Source organism: Triticum urartu, chromosome 7, assembly GCF_003073215.2.
Source record: "Triticum urartu cultivar G1812 chromosome 7, Tu2.1, whole genome shotgun sequence".
Taxonomy (NCBI): Eukaryota; Viridiplantae; Streptophyta; class Magnoliopsida; order Poales; family Poaceae; genus Triticum; species Triticum urartu.
Genome location: NC_053028.1, coordinates 71,206,082 through 71,223,253, shown reverse-complemented (window position 1 = coordinate 71,223,253; position 17,172 = coordinate 71,206,082). Strand labels below are relative to the sequence as shown.

The window sequence follows — 17,172 nt, the reverse complement described above, 5'->3', positions numbered from 1 at the left end:
AAAGATACATAACATAGTACCATATATACAGCCGTTGGGAGACGTGCTGGAAGCTGTTGCAAGTTTTTTTTTTGACAGAGAGAGAAGGAAGCCGTTGCAAGTTGGAGTAGTCGTCTCTTCTCAAGACTAAAAAAAAGATCTCTGAAAATTATATTCGGACACGAGGCCCACCAGCCCGCGTCGTACGATGGAAATTGTATTACAGATTGCCCTAAGCATAAAACGTTTTTGTAGGCAGACTATACTGTACGGCGCGGAAAGCGTATAGTGGTAAGCAAACTTCAATTGATATAACAGTACATAGACATGTACTCCCGCTGTTAGGCCGGGGGGAGTATTCTAGAAGGAAAACCAGTCATGTATATTAGGGAAAAAAAGGCATATATCGTTAAGATACGCTGTAGTTGGATTTTTTTAACATCAGTATAGACACAAACGCTTATATACACGCGCATACACTCATCCCTATAAACACACGCACGCACACCCTACCCCTATAAGCACCTGTCAGGAATAAATGCGAGCACCAGGATTTAAGTCCTGGTCCCTATAAACACACGCACGCACACCCTATCCCTATAAGCACCTCTTAAAAATAAATGCGAGCACCAGGATTTAAGTCCTGATGGACTGGGGATACCACAGAACCTCTAAAAGCATATCCAACAACCGCACAACGCGCCGCGCGTTAAAAGTAGGAATACAGCTGGGTTAGTCAGCTTTTGCACGCGGCGGTGCGCTGACTCCAGCAACTGCTGCAAATTAAAGCGTGCGCGAGCCGCTCCAGCAGACGCGGTATATTTCATCTGTTTTTTCCTACTACGATTCATAGTTCATTCGACTCGGACTCTGCCTGCTTCTACGATAGTCTACTTCTACGATACAAAATAAAACGAAAAACGTGTACTACTCGTCTGACTCAGACTCTGTCTTGGTGATGTCCTCGTCCGACGTGTGTGCGTAGGCGTCAAGGAACCGCTCGTCGTCGGAGTCCAGGAGGACGCATATCTTAGCGCGATGTTGTATTTAGCTACCGCCCTCCGCGTTCGCTTGTCCTCGCGATAGGCGGCTCGCTCCTCCCTCCTCTTTGCCCTTTTCGCCCTCCTCTGGGTGAAGAACTGTTCCTCGTTGGTATCTTCCGGGAAGCGATGGCTCCACAACGCTAGGCTTGCTCGTTCATCTCGGCCAGCCTGTGACGACGCTCCCGTCTCCGTTGCTTGCGACGATCCTCGTCGGTGAGAAGCTGTGGGAAAGGCGTCAACTCCTGTGCCTGCTCCCGCGTCGCCACATCGGCGAAGTTCATGTCTTGACGGGACCGCAGGAGACGCCACGCCACAGCGTCGTACGCGTGGGCGCTCTGTTGGGCGGTGTCGAAGGTTCCGAGGGGGAGGCGCATGCCGCCGCCCGACCGAATCTCGACGGAGTAGGTGCCGAACGGACGCATGCGGACGCCGCGGTAGCCCGAAGCTCCCCGACGGCGAGGCAGCATAGTGGCGCGGTGGTGGCGTGTCGGCGGCAAAGGGCGATGGAGAGATGGAGAGAGCGGCAGATGGCGCTGCAATTTATAGGCGCGCTGGATGCGGCGCGCTAAATGTAGCGCGTGAGCTGCCGCCTTTTCCCCGTGCACGCTAGTTTTCCGCCACCGCTGGAGCGCGCGAAAACGTCCCGCGCGTGCTAAAAAGCCAATTTACCGCACGCGTCTTTTAACGCGGCTGTTGAAAATGCTCTAACCATCCAACTATAGATTGGTTCGCCGGATTGGATGACGATGTGTTGTATGTCTGACTATGCAGGGGCGGAAAAGAAAAAGAAAAACTGTACAGATCAGCTGGTCGTGGTCGATGGTACCTTCGTATTTTTTCTGTACAAGATCGCCGCGTTGTCAGATCTAATTTAGAAATCGATTTCGAAGTTTGGTTGGGGCAACTCCTTGATTCTGATTTCGAAATCTCGACGCCCCGCTTCTGAATCATGCGGTTAGGAGGTCGTCGACCTTATCTTGTAGCCGCATTGGTGCGCACCTGCCTCGATCGGACGCAGTCATCAGCCATGACATGCCATTACATTTGAGATCACGGCAAGTTAATATAGTGTGGCTAGGCAACTTGGGCGTTGGCTTGGCACAATGTCAGACTGCTTCACAACAAAGCAAGGAGACGAACATTAGCCTGCTTTATCAGAAAGAAATCACATGCTACTTCCTCCGTCTGAAAAAAAAATTGTTCCAAACATGTCTCTTAAATGAATATATCTAACACTAATTTGGTGCTAGATACGTCCATTTGAGGGATAAACTTTTTCGGACGGAAATAGTACTATTTATCACTCCTATTTAGTTACACGGCGGCTCTCGCTCAACGGATCAAAGGTACGCCGGGGATAACACGCTGATGACTCCCAATAGCTCTTATCGACGGAGTCGTTTGGCACCTCGATGTCGACTAGTTACATGGCGATGAAATTTCTGTCCACATCTTATCCAGGAGGACGACTCGACTAGATTTCTTTAGGAGAAGTATGGGACATGCTAGGGGTAAGTTTGACTGAAAAATAAATTTGGATCAGTCGATCTGTTTCTAGCCGTTGGATGCGAAATGAGTGGCCAGATTGTTTTGTTCTACCTCCTGCATCATCTATTGTTCATCTTCTTCCTTGAAACCTGAAACCGCCACACGTGCCGCCGGCCTAACCACTGCCCTCCGCCACCCTGGGCTGTCGGCGCTCTCGCGCCAACCCGGCTGCCCCGCCCTCGCCTCAATCGCCGCCCACCGCCGTGCTTCCTCTGACCACGGCCATCCCTCTAACCCCGGCAGACCTCCAACTCCGACGCCGACGAACTTGCAACCTCTCCACCCCTAAGATGGACGATGAGGCTGCTGCCCCCTCTGCACCCGTTGCACCCCTAAGATAGACGAGGAGGCTACTCCGTCGCGGCTGCTGCTGCCTCAGCCGGCGGCCTCGGTGCTCCTCCATGGCCGCTGCTTCCTCTCTATCGAAACGACTGACACAAATTCAAATTTCAGGCGACTGATGTTGAGCAAACCTAGAGAATTATATATAGAACTCAAAGAGATATGCACGCCGCGCACGTCTCATACCCTACGCCTTGTGTGTCCCGCGCAAGGGTGATTAGCTAGGGATCTCACGCCTCCCATCGGCGTCACCAGAAACCAGCTTTGCCTTCTATGGCCTTAAGGCCATGGAGGCGCAGTGGATTCTGGCCCTTGCCGGTGAGAGGACTCCTGCTCCGTTTTTATGTGTTTCCCCCCGTTTCTTTAGGTTTATGTCCTGCTCTGCAAGACGAGACGACATCGGCTCCTTAAAGTTGGAATAAGTTTCTCCTCGCCTACCCCTCGTTCTGGTGATGCGTCTAGCGCAATTAGAGTGCACGTGGAGGTATTTCTCCGACGGATCTCACATGATTCGGTTGGTGTTTGTCTTTGATGCATCCCTTCGATCCGGTATTTGTTCGTTTATGTTCGTGTGTCTTCAGGTTGGACCCTTCCGGTCTATGCATCTCTTCATCGGCGGCGACGATTGCTGTTCTGGTGTGATGGTCCTATTGGGCCTCGGTACGACAACTTTCTGATTGTGGACTACAATAAGATTTGCCCGGCTCCGCTGAGGGACCGACGATGATGGAGGAACGCCTTCAGCTCGCTCAAATGCTTTGTAGTCATTGCTAGATGGTCTATGAACCTAGATTTTTTTTACTTCTAGTGTTTTTTTGTAAAATATTGACAGATGATGAATAGATCAAAAGTTTTTCAAACAAAAAAAAGATATGCGCGAGAATAAAATTGGAGCATATTAATCGAGCAATTGGGATCCTATTCCGAGGTGTTGGATGAGACCACCTATTTGACGCCCACTGGCATCAAATAGGAGAAGCTCCACCTGAAAACCAGCTTAAATGGGCTGGCCCAGTCTGTCGCGAGCGGATTTTCAGTTTTTTTCCTCCTTCGTTCATTAATCTGTTTTTCTAAAAATACTGCTGTTGTTTTTTTACGGATCTAGATATTTAAAAAACTTATTAAAACTAACAATATATTTATAAATTATTCAATATTTGTTTTGATAAAAGTTTTGTGTATGTTAAAATACATTTTTTTTCACATTTTGTGTTTTTTCATTTTTATCTTCGCTTTTATTATTTTGTTTTATTTATTAATCCAAAAACTTATTTCGTATCTTTCTAATTTTTATTTTACTTTTCCCTAGTTTGTAGTCCACAACATTTTTTTCAGAAAATATTTTTAATTAACAATACATCGCCTAGCATATGCAATGAACACTTTTTAAACCAGGGGAGCATTTTTCAAAATCCAAGATTTTTTTAAAAAAATTACAGTATTTTTAAATTAGGGATTTTGATTCATGAACATTTTATACTTGTGGATAGTTTTAGAATTTCGGGATATTTCTTAATTTTAGTAATATTTTTCAATTTTAGAAATGAAATAAACCGGTGGACATTTTGTTGGATTTTTGAATATTATTATTAAAATTAAGGTTATTTTTGAAGTTTGAAAGCGTTTTTTAGTTTACAAATACTTTCTAAAACATGTCAAATTCTTTTTATGTAATAAAAAATTATGTCAAAAAATAGTAATGGCCTGCCCAAGAAGCGCTTCTGACAAATTGCTTGGATACATTAGTCGGCAGTAACAATTATTTCAAACAAGGGAGCAATTAATTACTCACTCCGTCCCATAATATAAGAGCGTCTTATATTGTGGGACGGAGGGAGTAGAAGATGCCCCTTGAGTGAGCTTTCATGAGGCGTTCTTGAGTGGGCGGGGGAGTAGTCTTACGAGGACACATGTCGTATGCGGAGCGCATGTTGAGTGGTTGCCCGTTACATTTTTCTCTTAGTTTTTGCTCTATTTTCTTTGTTTTCATTTTTTTCCTTGTAATCCCTGATTCGTCTTGGCCATTTTAGGTTTTTGGGTTTCTGCTGTTTTTTCTTTTTCTTTGGTTTTCCTTTTTTGGAAGGACAAGTAGGCTGCACTTCCAAAAAAAAAACCTTAGGCTGCACAGAGCCTAAATATTTCGAGGCTCATATCGCCTGGACTGTGCACCATCTGTTCTCCGCTTCTGACATGCATGCAGCAATGAAACACCGGCAATATTTTCAGACATAATTAGCGAAGGACAAAGCTGCAAATGACGTGACATTTTCTGTCCATAGAATGAGAATAATCACGAGCGTTTATTTAATGGCAATCAATATGTAGCGTTTTGGACTGAGCCCTCTTTTGGACTTCCGGAGCTGTACCTAGCGATTGCATTAACGTTGAAGTCATATTCAACGAAAGCAAATCTGCCAAGCTAAGTTGCCGTCAATCACGAGTCAAGTAGGGAAAGAGACTTCTTAACAGTATCCTCCAATGTGTTTGAGAGAAGGCAAATGATTTTCCTCTAAAAATTGCCCGAGAGGGAGCTAATTACTAGTACTTCCTCCGTCACAAATATAATACTAGTATATTTTAGATATTTCAATATTTACTACATACAAACCAAACTGAGTGAACAAACAACCTAAAACGTGTTTACATACATCCGATCCATAGAAAAGTTAGAACATCTTATATTTGTGAATGGATGGAGTATTTTTCAAAAAAATTACGATGAACTTTAATATATTAATAATATGGATAAGATACAGATTACAGTTTAATATATTAATAATATGGATAAGATACAAATTACACGTGGACTTAAGTTTCTAAATATTGTTTCAAAGTAAACAGCTCCTGCTTGCAATGATCTTTATTCCAAAAATCATTACTAGCTAGATTATTCTTCTGTTTACTCTTTGTGAAATTGAAGAAGGAAAAAAGAAAAGAAAGAGAAACGTAAATATGCCCACCACAAGTCTTGCAAGTCATCTTATTCGATGCTCTTTGTTGGGCGCCATGATTAAGCCGACTTCTCAATCAGCTCTCGGAATCCTGAAAAGGGACTAAGCATTTTTATCTATTCACCTTTTGGAAAACAAATTACGAACAAGGCTATTGAAGCATCTGGCACGAACAAAATTTGGAGCACGCATGTTTTCTCGAGGTACGTACCGATAGCAGTCGAAGTCGTGGGCGGTCGGGAGGAAGGAGATGCGGACGCTGCACCTGGCGGGGAGCGTGGCGGCGCGGCGGGTGAGCACCTTGCCGGCGGCGACCATCTCCTTGTGGATGCACGCGCAGAGGGCGCGCCGCCGGTCAAAGGTCGGAGCCATGTCCTTGATGTCGGCGAGCCCCCTGCAGCAGCGCGGCGAGAGCTTGTCCTCCACGCCGGCGACGTAGCCGGTGCAGTCGCCGAACGCCGTCTGGGCGACGGCGCAGTCGTTGTCCGCCGTCCCCGCCTCCGCGCCGTGCAGGCCGCCGAGCATGAAGAATAGCGAGGCGGCGGCGGCCAGCGCTGCGAGGTAGCGGGTAAGCGTCATGGTGGTTGCGCTGCACTTGTAGACACGACTACGACTACGAGTGCGTGTCGACGTGCGCAGGGTATTTATAGGGAATGTTCTCGGGCGCAGATGGGAACGTTTTATCTTCTGCTGGATCGGCGCAACGAGTGGAGCTGGATAATATGGAATTGCAGTAATTTGTACTCCCTCCCGTTCCGAATTACTTGTCGCAAATATGAATGTATCTAGATGTATTTTAGTTCCAGATACATCCATTTCTGCGACGAGTAATTTGAAACGGAGGAAGTAAGTTGTAATTTTTTTCTTGTGTTTGGACTGCGAATATATGATAAAAAATGCTTGGCTTCAACCGGCGGATCACACGCAAGTATCCGCTCGCTCGGCCATGCGATGCATGTCTTGTCCGAGCAGTTCCTTCTTTCCCTTTTTTTTGGTCAATTTGGCCGCTGCTCACTTTCCGCTACAATGAGTTTCTGTTGCAAAAACAAAAATTTATAATGAGAGCTCGGTTGTAGAAAAATTAAATTGCAATGAGAACTTTGCTGCAAAAAAAACTGAATTGCAATTAAAAAAAGAACTTTGTTGCAAAAAAAACTGTAACAATACTCTGTTGCAAAAACAAAATCCGCAACTTTACCTATGTTTGTAAAAATTCTACAACATGACCCGTATTGCAGAAAGTTCCTGCAACACGAACTGTATTGCAATGCAGGAAGGTGATGCTCGGTCGCTCAATTCGTTAGATCCAACGACGAGGTGATGGATCTTTAAAAAAGATCCAACAGCCGATGCATAGCGGCACTCAATACATCTTATTTCCACAAAGCAGTTACAACCCGTAAGAAAAGGAATTGTATCCGAAGATTGCTTGACCATACAGGGGTTTGGAAGGAGGAGTTGGATTATATAAACAGTATCATTACGAGTTATTTCAAAGCGCTTTTTACATCCCAGATGACCGTTCCCGATATTAATGTTTTCAGTAAAGTCCATAGGTGAGTTTCGGAAGCAAGGAATAAGCAAGGAATACGTCCCTGATGGCGCCATACATGGCCGAGGAGGTACGAAAGGCTCTCTTTTTCATTGGAGATTTCAAGGCACCAAGACCGGATGGCCTTCACGCGGTCTTTTGTAAACGGTTCTGGTCTATGTTGGGTGATGACCTAGTCATGGAAGTTCTGAATGCGATCAATTCCCGGGTTATGCCAGAAGGGTGAAATGACACTACTATTGTCATGATCCCAAAAGTAAATTCCCCGAAGAAAGTTACTCAATTCAGACCGATCAGTTTATGCAACTAGATAATACCCCGCACGTTGCTGCGGAATAGATTGTAATATATACTAAAAGGAATTGATATTATGAAACTTGATTTTTTGAATTTAATATGAAAACTAAAACCGAATGTACAGATGATTTATTATATGATTGTTGTTTATATTTAACAAAAGTGTCATTTTTTCATGCATGGTACATATGCTTTAGAATTGGCAAAAAATAATGAGGAAAACATATTATCCATCCACTAAGTTAATCGATGATTTTTATGGAAACATGTCGTTAGCACTTCAGGCTTATTTTTTGCCTTTGGCGGCTTGAATGTGACGCCCCTGATTCAATCGTACACTAATCATACACGCAAACGTGTACGATCAAGATCAGGGACTCATGGGAAGTTATCACAACACAACTCTACAAATAAAATAAGTCATACAAGCATCATATTACAAGCCAGGGGCCTCAAGGGCTCAAATACAAGAACACGATCATAGACGAGTCAACGGAATCAACAATATCTGAGTACAGACATAAGTTAAACAAGTTTGCCTTAAGAGGCTAGCACAAACTGGAATACAGATTGAAAGAGGCGCATGCCTCCTGCCTGGGATCATTCTAAACTACTCCTGGTCGTCGTCAGCGGGCTACACGTAGTAGTAGGCACCTCCCGAGTAGTAGTAGTCGTCATCGACAGTGTCGGCTGGCTCCTGGGCTCCATCGTTTGGTCGCAGCAATCGGGTATAGGAAGGGGGAAAAGGGGGAGCAAACCAACCGTGATTACTCATCCAAAGTACTCGCAAGCAAGGAGCTACACTACATATGTACGCATTGGTATCAAATGGAATAAGGCTATCATATGTGGACTGAACTGCAGAATGCCGGAATAAGAGGGGGGTAGCTAGTCCTATCGAAGAATATGCTTCTGGCCACCTCCATCTTGCAGCATGTAGAAGAGAGAAGAAGGTAAATCCACCAAGTAGCATCGTGTAGCATAATCCTACCCGGCGATCCTCTCCTCGTAGCCCTGTTAGAGAGCGACCACCGGGTTGTATCTGGCACTTGGAAGGGTGTGTTTTATTAAGTATCAGGTTCTAGTTGTCATAAGGTCAAGGTACAACTCCAAGTCGTCCTGTTACCGAAGATCACGACTATTCGAATAGATTACCTTCCCTGCAGGGATGCACCACATTCCCAACACGCTCGATCCCCTTTGTCCCGACACACTTTTCTGGGTCATGCTCGGCCTCGGAAGATCAACACGTCGCAGCCCCATCTAGGCATAACAGAGAGGTCAGCACGCCGGTCTAAATCCTATGCGCGCAGGGGTCTGGGCCCATCGCCCATTGCACACCTGCACGTTGCGTCGGCGGCCGGAGAGCAGACCTAGCAACCTCCATTACAAAGGAAGTTGCGTTACGCGGTCCAACCCGGCGCGCGCCGCTCAGTCGCTGACGCCATGAAGGCTTCGGCTAATACCACGACGTCGAGTGCCCATAACTGTTCCCGCGTAGTTGGTTAGTGCGTATAGGCCAGTAGCCAGACTCAGATCAAATACCAAGATATCGTTAAGCGTATTAAGTATCCGCGAACGCCGACCAAGGCCAGGCCCACCTCTCTCCTAGGTGGTCTCAACCTGCCCTGTCGTTCCGCCTCAAAGTAACAGTCGGGGGCCGTCAGGAACTCAGGCCCACCACTACCTGGATGGAGCCCCTGTTGGGGAACGTAGCAGAAATTCAAAATTTTCCTACGTGTCACCAAGATCTATCTATGGAGAGACCAGCAACGAGGGGAAGGAGAGTGCATCTACATACCCTTCTAGATCGTTAAGCGGAAGCGTTCAAGTGAACGGGGTTGATGAAGTCGTACTCGTCGTAATTCAAATCACCGATGATCAAGTGCCGAACGCACGGCACCTCCGCGTTCAACACACGTACAACCCGGTGACGTCTCCCATGCCTTGTCCAGCAAGGAGGAGGGAGAGGTTGATGGAGATCCAACAGCACGACGGCGTGGTGGAAGTAGCGGGATTCCAACAGGGCTTCGCTAAGCGCTGCGGGAGGAGGGAGATGTGTCACGGGAGGGAGAGGGAGGCGCCAGGGCTCAGGTCTGGTTGCTCCTCCTTTTCCCCACTATATATAGGGCCAAGGGAGAGGGGGGAGGCGCAGCCCTTGCCCCTTCCTCCAAGGAAGGGTGCGGCCAAGGGGGGGAGGAGTCCATCCTCCCCAAGGCACCTCGGAGGTGCCTTCCCCTTTTAGGACTCTCCCCTTTTTTCTCTCTCTTGGCGCATGGGCCTCTTGGGGCTGGTGCCCTTGGACCATATAGGCCAAGGCACACCCCCTACAGCCCATGTGGCCCCCCGGGGCAGGTGGCCCCACCCGGTGGACCCCCGGGACCCTTCCGGTGGTCCCGGTACAATACCGGTGACCCCGAAACTTGTCCCGATGGCCGAAATAGCACTTCCTATATATAATTCTTTACCTCCGGACCATTCCGGACTCCTCGTGACGTCCGGGATCTCATTCGGGACTCCGAACAACTTTTGGGTTACCGCATACTAATATCTCCATAACCCTAGCGTCACCGAACCTTAAGTGTGTAGACCCTACGGGTTCGGGAGACATGCAGACATGACCGAGACGTTCTCCGGTCAATAACCAACACCGGGATCTGGATACCCATGATGGCTCCCACATGTTCCACGATGATCTCATCGGATGAACCACGATGTCAAGGACTTAATCAATCCCGTATACAATTCCCTTTGTCCAGCGGTATTTGTACTTACCCGAGATTCGATTGTCGGTATCCGATACCTTGTTCAATCTCGTTACCGGCAAGTCTATTTACTCGTTCCGTAACACATCATCCCGTGATCAGCTCCTTGGTCACATTGCACATATGATGATGTCCTACCGAGTGGGCCCAGAGATACCTCTCCGCTTACACGGAGTGACAAATCCCAGTCTCGATTCGTGCCAACCCAACAGACACTTTCGGAGATACCTGTAATGCACCTTTATAGCCACCCAGTTACGTTGTGACGTTTGATACACCCAAGGCATTCCTACAGTATCCGGGAGTTGCACAATCTCATGGTCTAAGGAAATGATACTTGACATTAGAAAAGCTATAGCATATGAACTACACGATCTAGTGCTATGCTTAGGATTGGTCTTGTCCATCACATCATTCTCCTAATGATGTGATCCCGTTATCAACGACATCCAATGTCCATGGTTAGGAAACCGTAACCATCTATTGATCAACGAGCTAGTCAACTAGAGGCTTACTAGGGACATGGTGTTGTCTATGTATCCACACATGTATCTGAGTTTCCTATCAATACAATTATAGCATGGATAATAAACGATTATCATGAACAAGGAAATATAATAATAACTAATTTATTATTGCCTCTAGGGCATATTTCCAACAGTCTCCCACTTGCACTAGAGTCAATAATCTAGTTCACATCGCCATGTGATTAACATTCACAGGTCACATCGCCATGTGACCAACATCCAAAGAGTTTACTAGAGTCAGTAATCTAGTTCACATCACTATGTGATTAGCACTCAATGAGTTCTAGGTTTGATCATGTTGCTTGTGAGAGAGGTTTTAGTCAACGGGTCTGAACCTTTCAGATCCGTGTGTGCTTTACAAATCTCTATGTCATCTCCTAGATGTAGCTACCACGCTCTATTTGGAGCTATTCCAAATAACTGTTCTACTTGGAGCTATTCTAAATTGTTGCTCCATTATATGTATCCGGTATCTCTACTCAGAGCTATCCGGATAGGTGTTAAGCTTGCATCGACGTAACCCTTTACGATGAACTCTTTTACCACCTCCATAACCGAGAAACTTCCTTAGTCCACTAGTTACTAAGGATAACTTTGACCGCTGTCCTGTGATCCATTCATGGATCACTCTTGTACCCCTTGACTGACTCATGGCAAGGCACACTTCAGGTGCGGTACACAGCATAGCATACTGTAGAGCTTACGTCTTAAGCATAGGGGACGACCTTCGTCTTTTCTCTCTATTCTGCCGTGGTCGAGCTTTAAGCCTTAACTTCATACCTTATAACTCAGGCAAGAACTCCTTCTTTGACTGATCCATCTTGAACACCTTCAAGATCATGTCAAGGTATGTGCTCATTTGAAAGTACCATTAAGCGTTTTGATCTATCCTTATAGATCTTGATGCTCAATGTTCAAATAGCTTAATCCAGGTTTTCATTGAAAAACACTTTCCAAATGTCCCTATATGCTTTCCAGAAATTCTACGTCATTTCTGATTAAAAATATGTTAACAACATATACTCATCAGAAATTCTATAGTGCTTCCACTCACTTCTTTGGAAATACCAGTTTCTCATAAACTTTGTATACACCCAAAATCTTTGATCATCATCAAAGCATACATTCCAACTCCGAGATGCTTACTCCAGTCCTTAGAAGGATTGCTGGAGCTTTGCATACTTATTAGCATCTTTCAGGATTGACAAAACCTTCCGGTTGTATCACATACAACCTTTCCTCAAGAAAAACATCGAGGAAACAATGTTTTGACATCCTACCTGCAAGATTTCATAAATAATGCAGTAATTGCTAATAGAATTCCAACAGACTCTTAGCATCGCTACGAGTGAGAAAGTCTCATCGTAGTCAACTCCTTGAACTTGTCGGAAAACATCTTAACGACAAGTCGAGCTTTCTTAATGGTGACATTTACCATCATTGTCCGTCTTCCTTTTAAAATCCATCTGTACTCAACAGCCTTACGACCATCAAGTAGTTCTTCCAAAGTCTACACTTTGTTTTCATACATGGATCCTCTCTCGGATTATATGGCCTCGAGCCATTTATCGGAATCCAGGCCCACCATCGCTTCTCCATAGCTCGTAGGTTCATTGTTGTCTAGCAACATGACTTCCAAGACAGGATTACGTACCACTCTGAAGTAGTACGCATCCTTGTCATCCTACGAGGTTTGGGAGTGACTTGATCCGAAGTCTCATGATCAATATCATAAGCTTCCACTTCAATTGGTGTAGGTGCCACAGGAACAACTTCCTGTGCCCTGCCACACACTAGTTGAAGAGACGGTTCAACAACCTCATCAAGTCTCCACCATCCTCCCACTCAATTCTTTCGAGAGAAACTTTTCCTCGAGAAAGAACCCGATTTTAGAAACAATCCCTTATTGCTTTCGAATCTGAGACCGGAGGTATACCCAACTGTTTTGGGTGTCCTATGAAGATGCATTTATCCGCTTTGGGTTCGAGCTTATCAGCCTGAAACTTTTTCATATAAGCGTTGCAGCCCCAAACTTTTAAGAAATGAGAGCTTAGGTTTCTCTATACCATAGTTCATACGGTGTCACCTCATCGGAATTACGTGGTGCCCTATTTAAAGTGAATGTGGTTGTCTCTAATGCCTAACCCATAAATTATTGTGGTAATTCGATAAGAGACATCATGGTATGCATCATATCAAATAGGGTGCAGTTATGATGTTCGGACACACCATCACACTATGGTGTTCCAGGCTGTATTAGTTGTGAAACAATTTCCACAATGTCTTAATTCTGTGCCAAACTCGTAATTCAGATATTCATCTCTATGATCATATCATAGATATTTTATCCTCTTGTCACGACGATCTTTCAACTTCACCCTGAAATTACTTGAACCTTTCAATAATTCAGACTCGTGATTCATCAAGTAAATATACTCAACATCTACTCAAATCATCTGTGAAGTAAGAACATAATGATATCCACTACATGCCTCAGCACTCATTGGACTGCACACATCAAAATGTATTACTTCCAACCAGTTGCTTTCTAGTTCCATTTTACTGAAACCGAGGCTTTCAGTCATCTTGCCCATGTGGTATGATTTGCATGTCTCAAGCGATTCAAAATCAAGCGAGTACAAAACGGTCCATTTGCATGGAGTTTCTTCATGCATATATACCAATAGACATGGTTCGCATGTCCCAAACTTTTCAAAAACGAGTGAGCCCAAAGATCCATCAACATGGAGCTTCTTCATGCGTTTTATACCGATATGACTTACGTGGCAGTGCCACAAGTAGGTGGTACTATCATTACTATCTTTTGGCATGAACATGTGTATCACTACGATCGAGATTCAATAAACCATTCATTTTAGGTGTAAGACCATTGAAGGTATTATTCAAATAAACAGAGTAACCATTATTCTCCTTAAATGAATAACCGTATTGCGATAGACATAATCCAATCATCTCTATGCTCAACACAAACACCAATCTCGATGGTAGAAGGAGCGTACGATATTTGATTATATCAACATTGGAAACACTTCCAACACATATCATCAGCTCACCTTTAGCTAGTCTCCGTTTATTCCGTAGCTTTTATTTCGAGTTACTAACACTTAGCAACCGAACCGGTATCTAATACCCTGGTGCTACTAGGAGTACTAGTAAAGTACACATTAACATAATGTATATCCAATATACTTCTATCGACCTTGCCAGCCTTCTAATCTACCAAGTATCTAGGGTAATTCTGCTCCAGTAGCTGTTCCCTTTATTACAGAAGCACTTAGTCTCGGGTTTGGGTTCAACCTTGGGTTTCTTCACTAGAGCAGCAGCTGAATTTCCGTGTCATGAAGTATCCCTTCTTGCCCTTGCCCTTCTTGAAACTAGTGGTTTCACTAACCATCAACAATTGATGCTCCTTCTTGATTTCTACTTTCGCGGTGTCAAACATCGCGAATATCTCAAGGATCATCATATATGTCCCTGATACATTATAGTTCATCACGAAGCTCTAGCAGCTTGGTGGTAATGACTTTGGAGAAACATCACTATCTCATCTAGAAGATCAACTCCCACTTGATTCAAATGATTGTTGTACTCAGACAATCTGAGCACAAGCTCAACAATTGAGCTTTTCTCCCTTAGTTTGCAGGCTAAGAAAATCATCGGAGGTCTTATACCTCTTGACGTGGGCACGAGCTTGAAATTCCAATTTCAGCCCTCAAAACATCTCATATGTTTCGTGACGTTTCAAAAACGTCTTTGGTGCCTCAACTCTAAACCATTTAACTGAACTATCACGTAGTTATCAAAACGTGTATGTCAGATGTTCGCAACATCCACAGACGACGTTCGAGGTTCAACACACCGAGCGGTGCATTAAGGACATAAGCCTTCTATGAAGCAATGAGGACAATCCTCAGTTTATGGACCTAGTCCGCATAATTGCTACTATCAACTTTCAACTAATTTTTCTCTAGGAACATATCTAAACAGTAGAACTAAAGCGTGAGATACGACATAATTTGCAAAATCCTTTTGACTATGTTCAGGATAATTAAGTTCATCTTATGAACTCCCACTTAAATAGACATCCCTCTAGTCATCTAAGTGATTACATGATCCGAGTGAACTAGGCCGTGTCCGATCATCATGTGAGACGGACTAGTCAACGTCGGTGAACATCATCATGTTGATCGTATCTTCTATACGACTCATGCTCGACCTTTCGGTCTTCTGTGTTCCGAGGCCATGTCTGTACATGCTAGGCTCGTCAAGTTAACCCTAAGTGTTTTTGCTGTGTAAAACTGTCTTACACCCGTTGTATGTGAACGTAAGGATCTATCACACCCGATCATCATGGCGTGCTTCAAAACGACGAACTGTAGCAACGGTGCACAGTTAGGGGAGAACACTTCTTGAAATTTTAATGAGGGATCATCTTATTTACTACCGTCGTTCTAAGCAAATAAGATGTATAAAGATGATAAACATCACATGCAATCAAATAATAGTGACATGATATGGCCAATATCATATAGCTCCTTTGATCTCCATCTTGGGGCTCCATGATCATCTATTACAAGAACATGATCAATCTCATACATTACATATATCATTCATCACATCCTTTTGGCCATATCACATCACATAGCATACCCTGCAAAAACAAGTTAGACGTCCTCTAATTGTTGTTTGCATGTTTTACGTGGCTGCTATGGGTTTCTAGCAAGAACGTTTCTTACCTACGCAAAACCACAACGTGATATGCCAATTGCTATTTACCCTTCATAAGGACCCTTTTCATCGAATCCGATCCGACTAAAGTGGGAGAGACATACACCCGCCAGCCACCTTATGCAACTAGTGCATGTTTGTCGGTGGAACCGGTCTCACGTAAGAGTACGTGTAAGGTTGGTCCGGGCCGCTTCATCCCACGATGCCTCCGAATCAAGATAAGACTAGTAACGGCAAGCATATTGAACAAAATCAACGCTCACAACTACTTTGTGTTCTACTCATGCATAGAATCTACGCAATAGACCTAGCTCATGATGCCACTGTTGGGGAACGTAGCAGAAATTCAAAATTTTCCTACGTGTCACCAAGATCTATCTATGGAGAGACCAGCAACGAGGGGAAGGAGAGTGCATCTACATACCCTTGTAGATCGTTGAGCGGAAGCGTTCAAGTGAACGGGGTTGATGAAGTCGTACTCGTCGTGATTCAAATCACCGATGATCAAGTGCCGAACGCACGGCACCTCCGCGTTCAACACACGTACAGCCCGGTGACGTCTCCCATGCCTTGATCCAGCAAGGAGGAGGGAGAGGTTGATGGAGATCCAATAGCACGACGGCGTGGTGGAAGTAGCGGGATTCCAACAGGGCTTCGCTAAGCGCTGCGGGAGGAGGGAGATGTGTCACGGGAGGGAGAGGGAGGCGCCAGGGCTCAGGTCTGGTTGCTCCTCCTTTTCCCCACTATATATAGGGCCAAGGGAGAGGGGGGAGGCGCAGCCCTTGCCCCTTCCTCCAAGGAAGGGTGCGGCCAAGGGGGGGAGGAGTCCATCCTCCCCAAGGCACCTCGGAGGTGCCTTCCCCTTTTAGGACTCTCCCCTTTTTTTCTCTCTCTTGGCGCATGGGCCTCTTGGGGCTGGTGCCCTTGGACCATATAGGCCAAGGCACACCCCCTACAGCCCATGTGGCCCCCCGGGGCAGGTGGCCCCACCCGGTGGACCCCCGGGACCCTTCCGGTGGTCCCGGTACAATACCGGTGACCCCGAAACTTGTCCCGATGGCCGAAATAGCACTTCCTATATATAATTATTTACCTCCGGACCATTCCGGAACTCCTCGTGACGTCCGGGATCTCATTCGGGACTCCGAACAACTTTCGGGTTACCGCATACTAATATCTCCATAACCCTAGCGTCACCGAACCTTAAGTGTGTAGACCCTACGGGTTCGGGAGACATGCAGACATGACCGAGACGTTCTCCGGTCAATAACCAACAGCGGGATCTGGATACCCATGATGGCTCCCACATGTTCCACGATGATCTCATCGGATGAACCACGATGTCAAGGACTTAATCAATCCCGTATACAATTCCCTTTGTCCAGCGGTATTTGTACTTGCCCGAGATTCGATCGTCGG

The 17,172-nt window shown here is 45.4% G+C and overlaps 1 protein-coding gene across 1 annotated transcript; it reads right to left on the bottom strand.

Moving 5' to 3' along the window:
* Positions 1 to 5,658: 5,658 nt before the first annotated feature.
* On the bottom strand, positions 5,659 to 6,490 carry LOC125521512 (non-specific lipid-transfer protein A-like). The gene is made up of 2 exons (XM_048686567.1): positions 6,075 to 6,490; positions 5,659 to 5,954 (listed from the first exon to the last, which is right to left on the bottom strand). The coding sequence occupies exons 1-2, from the start codon at positions 6,440 to 6,442 to the stop codon at positions 5,936 to 5,938; spliced, it is 387 nt and encodes a 128-aa protein (XP_048542524.1). The 5' UTR covers positions 6,443 to 6,490; the 3' UTR covers positions 5,659 to 5,935.
* Positions 6,491 to 17,172: the final 10,682 nt, after the last annotated feature.